The sequence below is a fragment of the Falco biarmicus genome, chromosome 3, assembly GCF_023638135.1.
Source record: "Falco biarmicus isolate bFalBia1 chromosome 3, bFalBia1.pri, whole genome shotgun sequence".
Taxonomy (NCBI): Eukaryota; Metazoa; Chordata; class Aves; order Falconiformes; family Falconidae; genus Falco; species Falco biarmicus.
The window spans coordinates 58,386,825-58,404,387 of NC_079290.1; the positions used below are offsets into that span (position 1 = coordinate 58,386,825).

Genomic DNA, 17,563 nt, shown 5'->3' on the forward strand with positions numbered 1-17,563 from the left:
CCTTATAAAGACATGCTGACACATCTATGCAGTGTGTCAAGGACCTGGTGATATGAAACATTTTCCACAGCCCTACTTGAAATGTGAGCCTTTCCTTTGTTGAAAAACTCTCCTACATATGCAGAGATTGTATGTGAAAAATAATGAAAAATATGCCATCTTTCTGGAGAGTAAGAACGTGAAAGAAATCCGGGCTCTTTTTCCTGAGCTGGCAAAGCAGAAAGTAGTTCAGTGTTCTGCACTAAAATGCGATTTTGCAAAACATTTACAACACAGTTAGATCTTTGGAAATCAGAAAGTTTATTAATTGTTACCTCGTTCTTTTGTTCTCAGCTTTCAGAGTGTTTCTGAATTTCAAAATCACAGCTATTGCTTTCAAATCTGCTCTGTTTTGGGGACCTATTTGCCATATTTTGCACGCACACTGACTGTATATCTCCCTTCACTCCTTCCAGCAGTGCTCCTGATTCCTGGGAAAGAAGGAAATTTGTGAGAACATTCCTCAAGTTTTAGGCAATGCCCATTATTGCTCTTGGAACACTTTGACAAAGCAACTACACAGAGAGAGAGATACAGATGTAGTCAAATCCTGTCAAAATTCACTTACGTGAGAAATAAATAATATTTCTCAGATTCCATAACATTTAGGGGTTTTGTCTGCATATTTTCCTTTGTCATCTTACCTTTTAAAAAAACAACTGTTTTCTAATCCTTTGCATATATATATGTAGCTAGTAAAGATTGAGAAAGATTTGCGAGTGGTAAATTTCCTCTCAAAAGGAAAAAGAAAAACCAGAATCTTGAGGATGAAAAAAGAGCTATCGGCTTATCTCTGCCAAAGGGTCTGAAAGGCTTTGAAGATTAAGTGCTGGATGTCACGTCACACAATTAATTTCTTTCTTTCCTAAACTTCAGGTTAAGTCTGCTGGTATAAATTCCTCCAGATGGAAAATAAAGATGATTAAATAGGATTCATTCCTGTAGGCAGTGATGCAGTAGATTTCTGTGGGAGCTGCTGGCTGTTCTGTACTACTGAAAATCAAGCCATTGGATTTCCACCCTCAGAACACAACACAGTGGCTCTCTTTTGGGTACCCGTTTTTGTTCTGAGGGTGACGACGAGTAGACTTGATCTGCTCATCATTGACTGTTAACAGCTGCAAAATCTGCCTGTTTTAGATGATCCGTCATTTAGTAACCTGCACTTGAAGTTTTAAAACCAAATGCTTTCTCCCTTTTTCTTCGTTTGAAATATCAGAAAAAGAACCAACATTCTAATAATTACTAAACAGCAGCTGTGGATGAGTCCTGTCTTTTTTAACAGTCTGGTCCTCTACTAGACTGGATAAATGTCTTGACCAGAGGTAGAAGCCATCATTCATTTACATGTGTACGATTCTGAATGTTCCAAAAGTCTGTATTTTCAGCATCAGCTTGTCCATGCAGCTACATCGGATGCTAACACCTTAAAGCACAGACACAGGGGGCCGAGATTCAGGCTTCCCATCTGAAATGGCTCACAAGGTCTACAAAACTGAAAAATTGATTCCCTGTATTGTACATTCAAATGCACTGTCTGGTAGAAAAAGTAAATAAAAATGTTTATTGTGTACCTTGCCTACAGCAACTGCCTGCTAGTCTGCTGTTGGTCTAAGAACAACAGATGGGTATATTGTGCATTATCAACAGTCTCAGCTACAGCACCAACTGCACATGCACTGGTAACTTTGTACTTACTGCTTTTCCTCACTTTCACAGGCTGTGTGTGCTTCATGCAGAGCATGGAACCTCCAGAGGCCCCTTGCCTTCAAAAGGCTCAAGCCAATCTCGTCCTTAACAGCAGTGAGTTTTTGTTGTCAGTGTAATATCATTTATAACCATCTTTTGCCAATGGCAGAACAGGACCAGACCCTAGAGACAGTCTGTACGAAAGGATTGTTTTGTTTCCACCCCTGGATATGTGTCCAACCTATGTTGCAATGTTTGGCTGTGGACTTTTGTCTTCCCCTGTCCCCACCCCCCTGCTTTTTTTTTTTTTTTTTTTTGTTAACTGTCTGAAAAGAAAAAGTATATCTATGCAAAGGATCTAGGCTTGAATTTTAAACTGAGCTCCTCACACTTGGAATCACTAAAGCCTGGAAACAATTATGAAGCCTGAACACTTATTCTTCTCAGAATTGTGCAAGTCACCAAGAAATGAGTCAGGCATGAAGCACTGTCTGTAGATTTAGGGGGCAGCTGAAAGACAAATACCCAGTTACCACAGACTGAATTGAGGGAAAAGAAGGGAAAGTGTCTTTTACTCTAGGTTACAGCAAGTACCTGTTCTGAAAGTTTCACGCCAATAACAACCAAGATAAATGACCTCTACCAGAGAATGCTTACACACGAGGAAAATTATATCAAGTAATTGTAGAGGAAGGTTGAGCCATAAGAGAGAAGAGTGAAGAACTCTGATTCCATAATTGGATGGAGAAATTCATTAAAGTCTTTATTGCCTTCTAATATGCCACATAGTAAACAGTGCTTTCTAAGATAATCTGCATTGTAGAACAGCAACTCAGAGGACCACTGCAAGTCAGAAGCAGGTGGATAAAGACAGTAAGTTACTGCAAAGCTCTAGCAATAAAAAAAATTGGAAGACCAGCTTAAAAGTCAGGAGATTTAAGAAGTACACAGTTCTTTGCACTTGCCTTTTTGTTTCTGAGTCTGTAGGATGATTTTGAGTCAGGTTTTCAAATTACGCTCTGCAAAGGAATGCCAGAACTAACTTTTTCTTGCAATACAATCTGATGTGCTCAGATCACGCTGGAATTCCAGGAACTGGAGCTTGAATGAAAAAGCAAAATGTAGGAGATGCTGCAATACTAAAAAAAAAAAATGTAAAGACAAATGAAGCACAGCAGTTAGGGAGATGAATTTTTTTTTAAAGAGAAGACTAATGGAACAAAACATATCCCATAATCTAACTATGATAAGACATTCCTCCTCCATCAGGGTTTCACTGTTGTAACAGGTAAAGTCCATTGAACTGATCAGACCTCTCTAGCAATAAAGGTCTTGGGAGCATTCCCACTTTTTCAGGGCAAAAAGGACAACTCATGAGGCAGTCTTAGGATACAGTCAGTGAAGTGGCTCTTGTGAGTTATCTAAAACTAATTGAAACCCCTTCAATTACACACAGTTGATGTTTCTAGACATTTGGCTTACTGTATATGCCCTGGATATAGATGTCATCTTCTGTGAAAGAGAACTGTCCCTGTAATTCATGCTAATCTTCTGCAGTATACTATTTGCAGTGAAATCAAAATGTAATAATTTGCAGTGACTTCCTTGACCTCTAATTAGGAAACATCCTAATATGCTTCAAATATTTTATTTTCCCCTCGTGCAGTTTAAAACTATGTCTACAGCTATAGCCTTAGCGAGGTTATTTCTATATTAATGACAAACTTCAGGGAAACAGTAGGAAGAACTGATGTGACCCATTAATTGAACGTTTGCCTTCAAGTGGTCTGCTGTTGGTAAGATTGGAAAACTGTTCAGACTGAATGGGTAGACTGATGGGAAGCAGGGTGGCATCTCACAGCAGAGATTGTTCTCTTTCTCCACAATTAAATTTCAAAGGAGAGATACGATAGCCAATATGTTTCTTAACAGCAATGACAAATGTAAGCTTTTTTTTTTTTCTTTTGGAAAGAGCTATACAATGTGAAAGGAAAGACAGAAAGTCCCTACCCCTTCTCCTCTGCTTCCTTCCTGCTGCCTCGTTCCCCATCCCAACCTCAGCTGGCTCACAGCACTTAGCGTGGGTGCTGTTATTACTGGAACAGAGGGAATTTCATCTGACACAGAGCTTAACCACTTCCAAAACTGAAAAAGGCTATACCAATTTATGCACGATAGACACATCTGCATCTACAAATCTTTTTTCTGGCTTTAACACTGTTAATATAGCTGAAGTGGCAAAACTGCCTGTAAGGACCAGGCCTTGGCACAAAGCTGGCAACTGTGTAGCGCTGAAGACAACAGAGCTCTGGTTCTGTTTGTATCCTCTAGCATCACTGACAAGTACCTATAAAACAACAGGATTTCTTCCTTTATCATTTCTTATCCTAGACAGTAATGACCCCACCATGTTGTTCTGTAAATGGCTAAAGGGAATAAAAAGAAAAGCCTAACACCAACAGGCACAGAGGGTATTAGCAGTCCCTGACAGTTCATCCTTAACTTTTGGTTTGCATTTAACTGTCATAAAAAAGTATTTTAAATAACACTCTACAAGCCTGCAATTTTGTGCTCCTAGAAGTAAAAGCGAATGCTGTAAATAATGCCAGATGCTCTGAATTGTGTCCATGACTGAGTTCATTCTTGAACACATGCTGCTATACATGAATTCTTCATATCTTATGTTCTCTTAAGTAAATTCTGAAACCATGAGTTCATTTTACCACTACTGCATACAGTCTTATTGTTCAGTGGAAGTATTACAGTCATTTGATTCACCGGCTTTCAGCCCACCACACAGGAAACACACCAGCAATGTTCATCACTTCTAATAACTTCTCCCTCCACCCCACCCCCCCCCATAGCCATAGCTCTTCCCAAATGATATAAAAGACACACCCTCTTTTGGAAATGGATATTTCTTTTTAGCAATAAAAGACAAATTAAAGAGGATACAAGTCTGTGGCTGATCAAGAATGCTCACCCATACAGCCTGCAGCAGGACGTGTCTGAAAGAATCAGAGGAAATGGTGTCACCAGGATGTTTTTATCTCAGGTGGGAAAAAGGAAATTCAAGACTGAGCTGGACTTATCTCACAGGTGATTTACAGATACTGCTGAAATCTCTGATGTTCTAAAATCTAAATATTTGTCAATATTTATAAATATTTACTTAGCTAAAGGATATTATGATGCAGAATGGAAATGCCGGTGGTGAGAGGGTTTAAATATGTGTTCAAATATTCCTCACTGTCTACTAATTGCAATTAAACTACATGGCTATTGCTTGTCAGGTGGCATGTATTTAAACCTACCTACCCACCTGTCCTGGTACTGGAAAGAAACAATCAACAAAGCCATCACCTGAGGAAAACACTTCTGTACTTCTCCATTCTCCAAGGACTTTGCCATCCAAGTCATGGAATTGCTTTAACCCAGCATGCCTGAACAAAAGGATATTTGATTTTGTTTAATTAAACTATTGATTTTTGCCTGAGATTTTCAAGAGAAGGTGACAGAGTGCAGCACACAATGCACACAGATAGTATCCAGTGATGTTATCTAGCAGAGGTTTGGTTGAAACAGATCTTGGGTGCTTAATCTCTAGTTCCCACAGAGATGAGGACTGTTAGCTCCCATCAAAGTTGGTAGGAGTGAGTGCTTAAATACTTCAAAGATGTTGCCCTGGGCTCATTTACATCGCTTAACTGATCAAACCAGAGCGCTGCTACCACCAGTTTATTTACTTGCAGCCCTGAGAAATTCAATACAAATGGCTTGCACAGTCATTCCTACACAATTAGGACACAATGCAAAATATTTATTGAGAATAATTTCTTGAAAATAATTTGCAGAATAACCTCTAGAATAAACACAGATAATTTTTTTTGTAAACTCTGTGAACAAAATACTTTCCTTTTTCCCAGTTTAAGATATTTCTTGGTATATTTGTCTTTGCAACCACACATCCCTTCAGAAGGTATTTAGAGTTCAGTAGTGGAACATTCACAGCCAGACTCTTCCTGGCATACAGGTATTTAGGGTTCAGTAGTGAAACATTCACAGCCAGACTCTCCCCAGCATGCAGGGGGCCTGAGGAAGAACAAACACTTTCCCCTCAGCCCCAACTAGTAGAAATTTATGTTAGAGCAGATGAAGTACAGGAAAGTACAATACAGTAAGGCATATGTGTAAATAACAAAGTTTCACAGGATTCGAGCATATGACCAGGGCAAGATGCTGCCCATCCTTACACCATGGAGCTCACCACCTCCTTTTTCCACATCTTACCTCCAATGTCTTTTTGTGCCTTATCCCCAGTTAACATTCTTGTGCATTCTCTTACGTTTTACTTCGTCTTCTTCCTTCTTTTGTTTAACTTCTCATTTTTTAAAATTGCCACCTCCTTTGAAACTCTTGGATGATAAAAAGAGAATCAAAAGCAACTGCAAAAAATGATCAGATTGTTTCCTTTGCGTTTCACACTACAACGAAACAAGATATGAATTGTCACAATACAATACTGGAGCTTACAGATGTGCTGAGAATCATAACATTTGCTGCCTGAGTCTGATCTGACTGAACTCTTTTGGGTCAAAGATACATGTTCATTTTTATGAACTGGATTGTGATAGCCTTACTATTATATAGGAAGTCCTGTTGCTTTAGTAGGTCTGCACACATAGAAGTATTAATAGCCTCATCAAGTATTTGTAGGAGGTTGCCGATGTCCTTCCACACAAAAGCACTTTGGGGACTGAGCAGGGGAGAAAAGAGCACTGGGGAAGGGTGAAGACAGTGTTCTGCTGAAAGGGACTCTCCTGCCACCTTCCTCCCCATAGTTTTGCATTTCTGGTTAGCAGTCTCACTGGCTGCAGGCACCGGAGCCTGGGGCTGTCATCTGCTTTGCTCATCAGAAACCGCAATCATGTGTTTTCAGTTGTAGTTTTTGAGATGAAAGACAGCCACATACCATCATCATCCAGCGAGAATATAAAAATGGAGAAGGCAGGTGAAAGAAGAGGTTTTGGTTTTGTTCTTGTCTTTTATTTGGTTTGTTGCACCTTCAAGCTGCTGTAACCTTCATGAGCATTTACAGGACCAAAAATGATCAGCACCTTCTACCAGGGAGCAACCAGGAGAAACTAGAGAAGCTGAAGGAATTTACTCAGGGTCCAAATGGCTGAATCAGAAAAATGAACTAGCCGATACAAATCCTCTTCCTAAAACATGGTGTGACTGCAGAGAGTCATGAAATATTTGCGGCCATGGTCTTTACCTAATGAGGTCTTATTTAAAATATTCCTGGCATTTTTGTGTTTGGATAGCTCACTTTGAAGCACAACATTTCCTTAAGAACCCTACATTTTCTTTACAGTGTGAAAGTTAAACAGAATTTAACCTTGCTTTTGAATGCGAAATAGATAAGAATTAGAAGAAATTTACAGAAGGCTTCCTTAAAACTAGCAGTCATTTTTTTAAATTTGGAAATAAGTAGGCCAGGAGTTACTTTTTCCAAGGAAAAACACACACCTGTTGTGGCTAACCATGTGGTTACGTGGTCAAACTTCCTTTACTGTCTTGCTTAGTTAAAACACCAGGAACTTCAGCAAGAGACTGGATAAACTGATGAACAAGGAATTAAACCTTCAGAATCATGTAATTTTCTATCAGGAACAATGGAATTGTTTAAAATTCTGTTGACAGTTTTGTCCCAAACACTGTAAAGTCATGTGCCACTCCCTTTCTTTCCTTTCCAGCTCATCTCTACAAAATCATGAAAGCTGAAATCTGACACATTCAGAGAGAGGCACATTCGGAAGGGCAGTGTGCGCCATGAAACTCTGGAAGCTGCCCTGTATTGGAGATAAGGACTGCACAGTAATTAATGCCCTCAGTTTTATTCTTTGTTCTGAGCTATTGCGCTACCATCAGAGGTGAGATATCAAAACCAATGGCAACTCTTGATTTCATAACAACCAAGACTGGAAGAAACTCTTTACAGTAAAAGTAAACAATGCATACAAATTCAGACTTAGTCTTTAATTACGTTTCAGCAATTTGCCTGCATTTTTTTTGAAGGGTCTGTTCACAGGTAGCAGACATAGCTTTGTATGAACCGACTTTGTCCTACTGTATGTATATAGTAATATGAGAGAGCAGTCACCTTTCTTATGGAAGCCATGTAGATCTTAATAACTATTTTTTTGACTGTCATGACTATTTAGTACAAAGTAGATAGGATGTTCCACAAGTGTGGCATACTTGCAGTTTATGATGTTCCAGTGCTCAGGCAGATCATTCTTTCTGGTAGAGAATAATGTATATTGATCTCGTCTGTCCTGCCTTGAAGCCTTGAGCAGATTTTGTTCAGATAGCTGTTCCCAGGGACTAACTTTGTTTATTTTGTTCTCCAGCCAAACCCATAACTATGACAATAAAGAGCATCCTTTTGAATACAAACATTTAATGCATGCCACAACTGGGCAGTGCTTGGGCTGTTTGTAATACACTGATTTGGTTTTCTGTTTAAATAATTCAACTTAGCACAAATGTTTTCCCTGAAAACGGAAATAACACCAAGGAAGAAAGGCTGGAGCTGTGAGGTTGCCCACCCATGCACTGGAACACCCCCAAGCCTGTTCCACGGAGCTCATACAGCACCACACCATCAGTGCCCAGATAGGCAAATACATCAAGTAGGTGAAGATGTGGCCTAAGCATTGGTCAGGACCACATGGGCTATTTCTGTGCTCAGTCCAAAGCTTCTAGAGTGGATCTCCACTACAGACCTTTTTTGTGGAATTAATGAAATCGTTAAAGTTGTGTAACTGTTAAGGCCCTCCAAGGTGGCTCTTCAGTAAAAAGAAAACCAAAATCTTCTGTTCTCCCTCCTCTCTTTTGTTTATTTATTCACCTCTGACTAGGGCTTGTATTCTTCTCTTTAAGGTTACATGTTTATAAATAGTAATTTTATTAGCATCTCTTATTTACTTTTCATTCAGTCATTAATTTTCTTTAAACATTCACAGCTAAGTATGTCTCTGGCTGACCTTAGTGAGGTGATTACACATAAACATTTCAAAATTGAAACCTGACTCTTGCAGTGGGGAATAATTTTTGAAATTATATTGCAAAAAAAGCTCATGATCTTATCTGATAGGGCAGAAGTTGGAGGACACCAATCCTAGACTCAAATTAGAAATGTTAATGTTAATATTAAGATTACTCTGTGGTGACATATACACCAGGCCAAATGAACGGGACAGGGCTGTATCACATCTCTGCAAAACAGTATTCAAACTCCTCTTTCCCCATGGAATACTTTTACTGGTATATCCAAACCAGCATGCATCATACACCTCAATCAAAGCCTTCCTCTATAAGCTTGGAGTTTCCTACAGCTTCTTTTCACACTTTTCTTTGTTCCCTAATACCAGTTTCATCTTCCCAGAGGGACACTGTGACCTGCTTTGACTCATGGATGGAGTTAATAGAGCACCGAAGAAAGCCAGACTATACACAGATGTAGCCTGGCTTCTTGCCTCTGGTGGCCAGGTGAGAAGTATCTGAAAGACCTTTTGTGCCACAGACAGTATTTCTGGAGAGTTTTTTATTAAAGAGGAGCGTCAAGGGAGTACAAATGCCTTTCTAAAACCCAGTCACCTCAGGTCATTTTGGCAATTCTTTGAGGCAGTGAACCTGAAGAAAAGGAACACAGAATTCACGAAGCAATTTGTTGCTGAAATCCACAGAAAGAGCTGACACATGAGAGAGGTAAACTGCAGGGGGAACACCGTTTCCTCTCCATGCACCACACCATTAAGACACATTTCTCTTTTGGAGCTCTGCAGTAAATACTCTGATAATGTTTTTGCTGTTTATCCTGCCCACCTGCTCTGTGGACCTTTCTGTCTCTGGCAGACCCTTACATGTGGCCCTAGCTGCTTCCCCATCATCATCCTGTTCTGAAGCATGGAAGTGTTGTTGATCTTGGTGCTGGACACGCAGTCTGACTGCTTAGTAAAGAAACAAGAACTTTACAACAATTTAAAAGGATTTATGGACACACGCCTGTGATCTCCGTCTCCCAAGAACATGTGTACTGACCTTGCCGGTACCCGAAGCCCTCCTCAGTGCATTCACAGACTACACGCTCCATTTGGAGGGAGGGGTGGAGGGATGCTTTCCATGTACTGTAAGAATCATCTGACTTGGGATTTCTGTGAATTTTAGAGATGAAGGGATACAGCACAGAAAAATAAAGTGTGAGCACTGCTGTCTCCTTGAGAGCACTATTAACCTTCATACTTAGACTCTGAAATAAAACTAGTTACACCCTTAGAAAAAATGCAGCCATGGAGCTGGGACCACGTGTTCAGTGTGCACCTGAGCTAAAGATTCTCCTGGCAAAGCCCAGTTTCTGTACTGGTTGTTGTTGAATCAGCTGATATCATAGGCCCAGTGTGAATATTAGAGGAGCTGAGGTCAACAGTATGCATCTGCCCAAATTCATCCATTTCTCTTCAGCTCAATACTGCTCAGCACAAGTCATCCTCTGCTGTTACTCCTTACTGAGCCGTCACTCAGCCATGCATAAAACTTCACTCTCTGCAACAGCACTTGGATTAAAGTTCCCACAGAGCTCTGGTTTCAGCAAGGAGAAGCAAATGATCCTGCAGGATTTTGTTTTTCATTGTTATGGTTTATTTTAAATGAAACAAACTCAAAAATACATTGTGCTTTGCAGTGGAAAAAGTCTCACATATCCTTATAAAGAAATGGCAGCAAATACTATCGAAGTCCTGTTTCATAATATTTACAAAGCAGTTGATCCAGACAATAAAGGGACAACTCCTCTATATCAGAAATCAAGAAAGAGACTTCCTTGCACAGTTCTTGAGTGAACATTCACAGAGTCCTGAAGTTACAGGCACCTTCTGACTCATTATCTGCCATATCCATGGGGTAAGCAAAGGCTGTAAGTGCCCCATGTTATGTTTGATCCTGCAACTGAGTCTGCAGTTCACAGGTTAGAAGGGTGCCCTCATGGCAATTCAGGTAACATCTAGTTTATTTCACTTCACGGTATGTTTCCATACGCAAAACATTGAGCAAAACAGTGGTTTGTGTACGGAAACATACTATTTCTTCATGCTAATTTTGTTTAAATCAGCCTACTAATTTTTGTACCGTGCAGTCATTCTCAAGATGGGCATGACCTCAGTCTTTCATTATTTAATTATTTTCCCTTTGTGGGATAACACACAGCTCTTCCATGTAGCTCATCGCTTTTGGAAAAGGACCAACTTTGGGAGCTCCTTGACTGGATGAGGAAGGGAAAAAGGAAGAAAGAGCCTTCTTCATTGCTTTTTAGGGACTGAACTGTATTCTTGCTTTCTTCAGGCTGGAGAAACTCCAAATAGTTTCTGCTGGCACAAACAGTGACACCTGAAAGGGCATGCTGTTGCAAATGTAAACAGTGGCACAGCAAATTGTTTAACCTTTGCCTGAAGCATAATTTCTTCAACACTGAGGTGCTACCCTTTCCAAAGCAGCTGCAGAGCATTAGGACAGTGCCATTTTTTCAAGTGAAACAGGACAAATTGAAACGACAGTAATAATCTCATATTTTCCCATTGCTACTTAGCACCAGCAGAGTGTTCCTATGCATCTGTAATGGGACACATTTCTCTTGGGGGCAGAAAGCTTTCGTGTGCACTTCCAGTGAAACAATTACCAAAAAAGCTGTTTAAAAGCGTAATTTTGACCTCAGCATTTAAAGCTTACTTCCCTGTCAGACTCAGAGGCTGAGGGAAGTTGTTGGGTGAAACTGGCAGATGAGAAGCCCTCCTGTTTCAGCAGACAACGAGGTCCCGGTTCGGCTGGGGCAGGCTGCTGCCCACAGCGCAGAAAGGGCCTGTCCCTGCTGCCGGCTTTGTCTGCATGAGAGACCTGGAAAGCCTGAGCGGCTGCTGTGGCTGTGAGAGTCCTGGGAGTGCCTGGGCAGGGCTGGGACTTGTCAGGCTCAGCAGCAGGCACTGCTCCCAAAGCTCCCACCCAACCTTCTCCACCCAAGCATCACATTCTCCCTTCCCTTCCTTCCCTCTGGTGCGAGCAGCCTGCCCTGGCCCAGCCTTGACACCTTGTTCGGCTTTGGCTGATCCAAAGCAAATGCTTCAAAAGAGCTGGAGCTGGGGAGGACAGAGGGGGCTCCTTGTGGGCCAGGCCACGGTGGGACGAATCACAGCCAGCCTCATGCGGACAGGTCACCCAGCCAAGGTGCTCGAGTTACGTTTTAACACCCCAGTGAGCCCGAACACCCATTGCTCTCCCTGCCCAGGGAACGTTTCTCCTCATGACTAATGGCCTCCCCTGCAACACTCCCAGCGGTAGCCGCCAGCAGCCCTCCCAGGCCCAAGGGTCGGAATGAGCCGTTGGACTACACAAGAGAACTCCGGCCACGTCAAGCGGTGTCGAGCGGGGCCACAGGGCCACCACACGGCAGCAAGCCCACCAACCCTCCCTCACACACAGCCGGCGGCCAGCGGGCCTGCGCCGGCACCACCGCAAAGGGGAACCCGCGGCTCTGGGGCCGCCGCCTGCCCCGCTCCCCCCCGGGGCCCAGCCCGCTCCCGCCACCAGCACCATTCCAGTGGGACAAACAGGCCCGGGGCGGCCGCCGGACAGCTCGGGCAAGGGACGGAGAGCGGGGGCTGCCCTCGGGGGTCCAGGCGCCATGTGCGACCGGCGGCTGCCCCTCCGCCTGCCCGCCCCGCCGCTCCGCTCCTCCTCGGCCGGGGGGCTGGGGCGGGGCGGGGGCCGCCAGCGAGCGGGGCCGGGGCCGGGGCCGGGGCCGGGGCCGGCCGGGCGGGGGTGGAGGGGAGCGGCGCCTCGGCCGGGGGGGGTGCGGAGCCTCCGTGGAGGGCGGAAACGGGGTGGGGGGGATTTGCGTCAGTGAGGGAGCGGGGAGCGGGGAGCGGGCGAGGGCGGGCGGGACGGACGGAGGGACAGACGGACGGAGGGAGCCCGCCGAGAGGCACCGGCCCTCCCGCTCGGCCGCCGCCGCTGACCGTCGCCCCATGGAGCTGTGCCCGGGGCACGCCGCGCCCTCGGGCTGGGCGCTGCCGCTCCTCCTCGCCCTGGGCGCCGGTCTCAGCCACGCCACGCCGCACCTGCGGTACACCCGACCGGGCTCCCGCAGCAAGTGAGTACCGCCCGCCCCGGAGGGCGCTGCGGGAGCCGCTGCCGGCGGCGGGGCAAGCCGGGGCGGGCTGGGCAGCCGGGGGCGCTGGGGCGGCGTGTGGGCTCCCTCGTGCCGCCACCCGTCCCTGACGGCCGTTGTCTTCCCCCCCAGGAACTGGTGCGCCTACATAGTGAACAGGAACGTGAGCTGCTCGGTGCTGGACGGGACGGAGAGCTACGTCCAGGCCCAGTACAAGTGCGCCTGGAACCAGTTCCCCTGCCAGCCCACCCCGGTGTAAGTAGCCGAGGAGGCGACCTCGGGAAGGAGAGCGCTTGGCCACCCACCGCCAAGCCCCAGCGGGGAAGCGATCGCAGCCGCTGCGCTCGGGCCGCTCCGGCACCCCAACGAGCGCAGGGCTGGGGCGGGGGGGACTCGCACCGCCTTCTGCGCCGCAGCACGCCCCGAACAAAGCACGCTCTTAGTGCAGACGTTAAGGCTGCCGGAGCTAATTGGAGCCAGATTGAGTGCGTTGCCGGTCCGTACAGCCAGTCCGCTGCGCACAGCTGGAAGGGGAGCTGGGCTGGCACACCTCGTCACCCCGCGGCGGGGGGCTTGCCGGGGGGCAGCGAGCGCCCAGGCCGCCCTCCAGGGCGGTGGGAATGCCAGCACCTGCTAGGAGCACACCTACGCACCCTGCTCCGGGTTTGCCAGGATACGGCGGCGATTAAAATCAGTTTTATAGTTGCTCTGTCTTGCTGAATTGGTGCGTAACGGCAAGGGAGAGCCAGGAACATGAGCCAGTACATTTACAATGTGTGTCCTTGTCAGTTGTCCAGCAAGAAGAGCGGCCAGGGCAGAGATTTTTACAGGAGGTAATACAAAGTTACTTGTTCGGTTTTAGGCTTCATGTTGTTGAGTGTGACCACTGGGTCGTCTGTAGAGTGACCAGGTGTGCTGTAGCAAGGCCGTGTGAGCCTGCAGGTACAGCAGGAATCGGGGAACAGCTGTATCTCACTTACGTTCTGGCTAATCTCAAGTAAATCCCCTTTCCTCAGTTTCCCACTCGAAGAGCAGTAATACACACTTCTGTTTGAAAGCTGTAGGTGATAAGCACTCCAGCATGCCCAGAAGTCAGTGGAAGGACGCCCACGGATTTTCATGGGATTGGTATCAGAGTTGGGCTGAGATGATGGTGAGGATTCTTTTGCAACAAAGAATAACGAGTTTTTATTTTGACATGAAACAGTGAGGATGAGACTGATACTGATAGATCCTGGGTGCTACCGAGATAAGACTGTGGACGTTGATGCTGCTGCTGCCCCGGGGCCTGCAACAATAGGTGTCGGGCGTTTGGCATTCAAGTACACCGTTTTCTGTTTATTTGGGTCGTTATTTTTGTTGAAAAACCAGCTTTTCTCTACTGGAATATATAAACACTGGGATTTGAGGGAAATAACAAAGGCAGCAGACAGCTGAGTAACATTGTCTTGTGTAATTTCCCTTGTTTCTCTTCTGAGTGTCGAACTGGCCATTTTGGACTTCTGGCTGAGCTTATGGGCTGTGTAATGGGGTGTGCCCTCTGTCATGCCAAGTCTCAGTAGTGGAGCTACAGAGGAGTGAGCTGAAACTGAGCTCTTTGAACACATAAATCACCAAGCATTAAGATAAGGAATTTCAGGGGTGGTAAATTGGGATTTTCTTGGACTGTTTGCTAGTAGATAATGAAGAAAGTGCAAAGGCATTGCTTGTAGCTCAGGAAATTCCTGAACCAAGGACTGCTTGAACAGGTGAGATCTTTGGCAGGAGTTAGAAGGGGAAGCCCAGCTTGAGCATGGGGCTGGACTGGACGACCTCAAGAAGTCCCATCTCTTCCAGATTACTCTCTCTAGTTCTGTGAAACGGCATAGTCTGTCCTTGTGCTTCTAAACATCTGGAGTTTGCTGCTGTCAGAGAGAAAATATGGGGCTAATCAGACATTTGGTCTCGCCCGCTGTGGCCAATCTCATGGGGTTTTTTTGTTCTTTTGAGAATGGAATTAGATATTTACAAGCCTTTGTTTCCTCAATTTGGCTTTCTTCAGTGAGCATCACTGTTATGTTCTTCATAAGGGTAATGGCAACTGCAAAATAATTCCTTATCCTTAACATAAAATATTTTAAGTACCTTTCACAGCACCAGCTGATTTAACACTGAAAGCAGCTGGAATATTAAAGTCTTTTTATTTTATTGTTTTCAAAGCTCTCTGTTTGGAGGCTGTGACTCTTATTTTTCTGTCTGTTGCTCATATACACATTCTCTCAGTGGCATAGTAAGAAAGGAACTAAGCCAGAGCGTTGGAAATACACTTTCCAAATCCTGCAAACCCATAACTTCATTCCTGTGAAAGGTATTGTTTAATTCAGTAGGAGTAGTGGTCTGAATAACAAAAATGTGTTTATATACGTTTGTTAGCTAATGTTGACAAAAATAGCACAGGAAGGAGCTATAAAAGCAACAAAGAAATGGCTGTGAGGACTTTTCTGAAATTATTCTCTTTTTTCCTTTATGCACTTACGTAGAGAAGTTAAAAATGAACTAAATAGCAGATATTCATTGGAATAAACTACAGTCCCTGTGTAGTCTTCTTTTGATACCCATGGTTCATCTAAAAGCTCGTTCTGCTGCAGACAGTGAGGGCAGTGAGATCCAAATCAAATGAAGAGTTTGTTAACTGTGTCATAGATGTATGGGGTTTATTAGTACTTAAGTACTATTAAGGCTTTTTTTAATCAGTCAGTGGATTTACTGTTGATTTAAATTAGGTTAAGATGAGGTTTAAAGAGCCCTTATAGTGTTTATGTAGGCTAGGTTATGCATAACAATTTCTTATATTAAAAGGCTCACTGCATTTTATTTGGGAGTGTTTCACTGGTTTAAACACAGTGTGCTCCTGAATTCCCTGTGTTCTTCACATACAAGACAGTGTATTGCAGATATGGATTGCAGTCAGCACTGATTTTATTTTTTTAATTTTTTTTTTTAGAAATAGAAAGCTCTGGTGATTATGCCTAAAAATTATATGCATACATGAACCCTTTTTATCTACCCTTTAGGCCCATTAAAATATAATTTGTCTGAAAGAGCCTACTGTTGGAATGACTGCACTTCCAGGAGTGTTAACTGTATTTTCAGTTTGGCTACAGGGTTTTTTTTCCTGAAATGTTAAGTTGAAATTTGGGAAATTACTACACTTCACTGTTTAACTGTTCTATAGGTATTTGGGCTCGATAGTGCATTTCCTCACTTCACCGTTAGTGGATGCTTGGCTGATTAAGGTGTCAAGGATAAATGTGAGTTGAAGTGTGGCTGCTTAAGAGATAGGAAAAGAGGGAGTAGGAAGAAAAATCAGAAGGGCCCTTTGAAGTATGTTCTCTTTGAAGTATGGAGACTTCTGACTGATTTTTCTTAAAACTGTGACTAGAAAAGGAGGGTGGAACTTTTGTTATTTGTGGGTCACTGGACTGGAAGATACTTATAGAAAAATATTAGTGTTTTTACCCACTAAAAAGAACTTGTATGTTTTGAAATTTAATATTACTTCATAAATAACTCACCCCTCCCCACTTACTGTGTTGTGAATTTCCTTTCCTAGCTTTCTTATGAATGGTTTAGTAACTTAATTAGCAATTTGTAACTAATAGCATTGTCTGATTCTAAAAGAAAAATATGTTGCCCTTCTGGCTAGATCATACACACTTTAGGGTTGTGACTTCTCTTTGACATCCTCTGGTCAATGTTGTGGCTTCATGGTAGGATGTTACACCAGTTGTTTGTTTGCCTCTTGTGCTGTAGAGTATGTTGGGACACCTGGCTGTACCAGAGGTGCTCCAATTTATGACCCACTATTTTTAGGCAAAGTTGCTTTCACTAATAAGATTTTAATATTAAAGTTTGAAGTGAACTGAAGCAGAGGAACGTTTTCTGGGTTTCCATCTTTGCTACAGAACTGCAAATGGGACTTACGCATACAAGGTAGTAAATCAAATAGAAAATAAATCAGATTGGGAAGAGCCTCTGAAGGTCATGTAATCCCCGCATAGCACACAGCAAACAGCAGCCCCAGCTTCAAAGTTAGATCAGTTTGCTCAGGGACTTGAAGAAAGGATGTTTTATCAGATCTCCTTTTTCAAGTATCAGCCCCCATTAATTCTGCTCATGTGAATAAATATATTTGTGTGCTCAACTGTGTAATGAGTCAGGTCACCTGTCCATAGCTTGTGGGGACTAGTTTCATAATTTAATATGAGCTTCTCATCTTAACACTAATGAGAAATGTATAATAAGCAAACTCATTATTTCACTAGGTTGCGCATACTTAGGAAATGGACAAGTAAATGATGAATGAATGAATAGCTAAATTAGCAAGCCTTTCCAAATATCTCATTGAGCAACATTTTCCAACTTCTTGTCATTTAATACTTTCAAATGAACGTAAATAAGCCCACTGCCAAATTAATGACAGCTTTAATCATTGCCAACAGGAAGATTTGAGGCAAAAGACTGAAATAACTATTTAGAGACTGGTACTGCTAGTTTTCTGCAGTCATAACTGTCAGGCTAGATGACTATATGTATGAGTAACACACCATTTTCAATAAGCAGTATCCGGTG

The 17,563-nt window shown here is 43.5% G+C and overlaps 1 protein-coding gene across 1 annotated transcript in view; it reads left to right on the plus strand.

Annotated features, from left to right (window-relative positions):
* The first annotated feature begins 12,718 nt into the window (after window positions 1-12,718).
* EMILIN2 (elastin microfibril interfacer 2) overlaps window positions 12,719-17,563 on the plus strand; it is a 37,581-nt gene continuing 32,736 nt past the window's right edge. Inside the window, exons 1-2 of the mRNA XM_056332803.1 lie at window positions 12,719-12,934; window positions 13,085-13,207. Of these exons, the coding sequence (XP_056188778.1) occupies window positions 12,810-12,934; window positions 13,085-13,207 (248 nt within the window). The 5' untranslated portion in view covers window positions 12,719-12,809. The remainder of the gene's footprint in view (window positions 12,935-13,084; window positions 13,208-17,563) is intronic.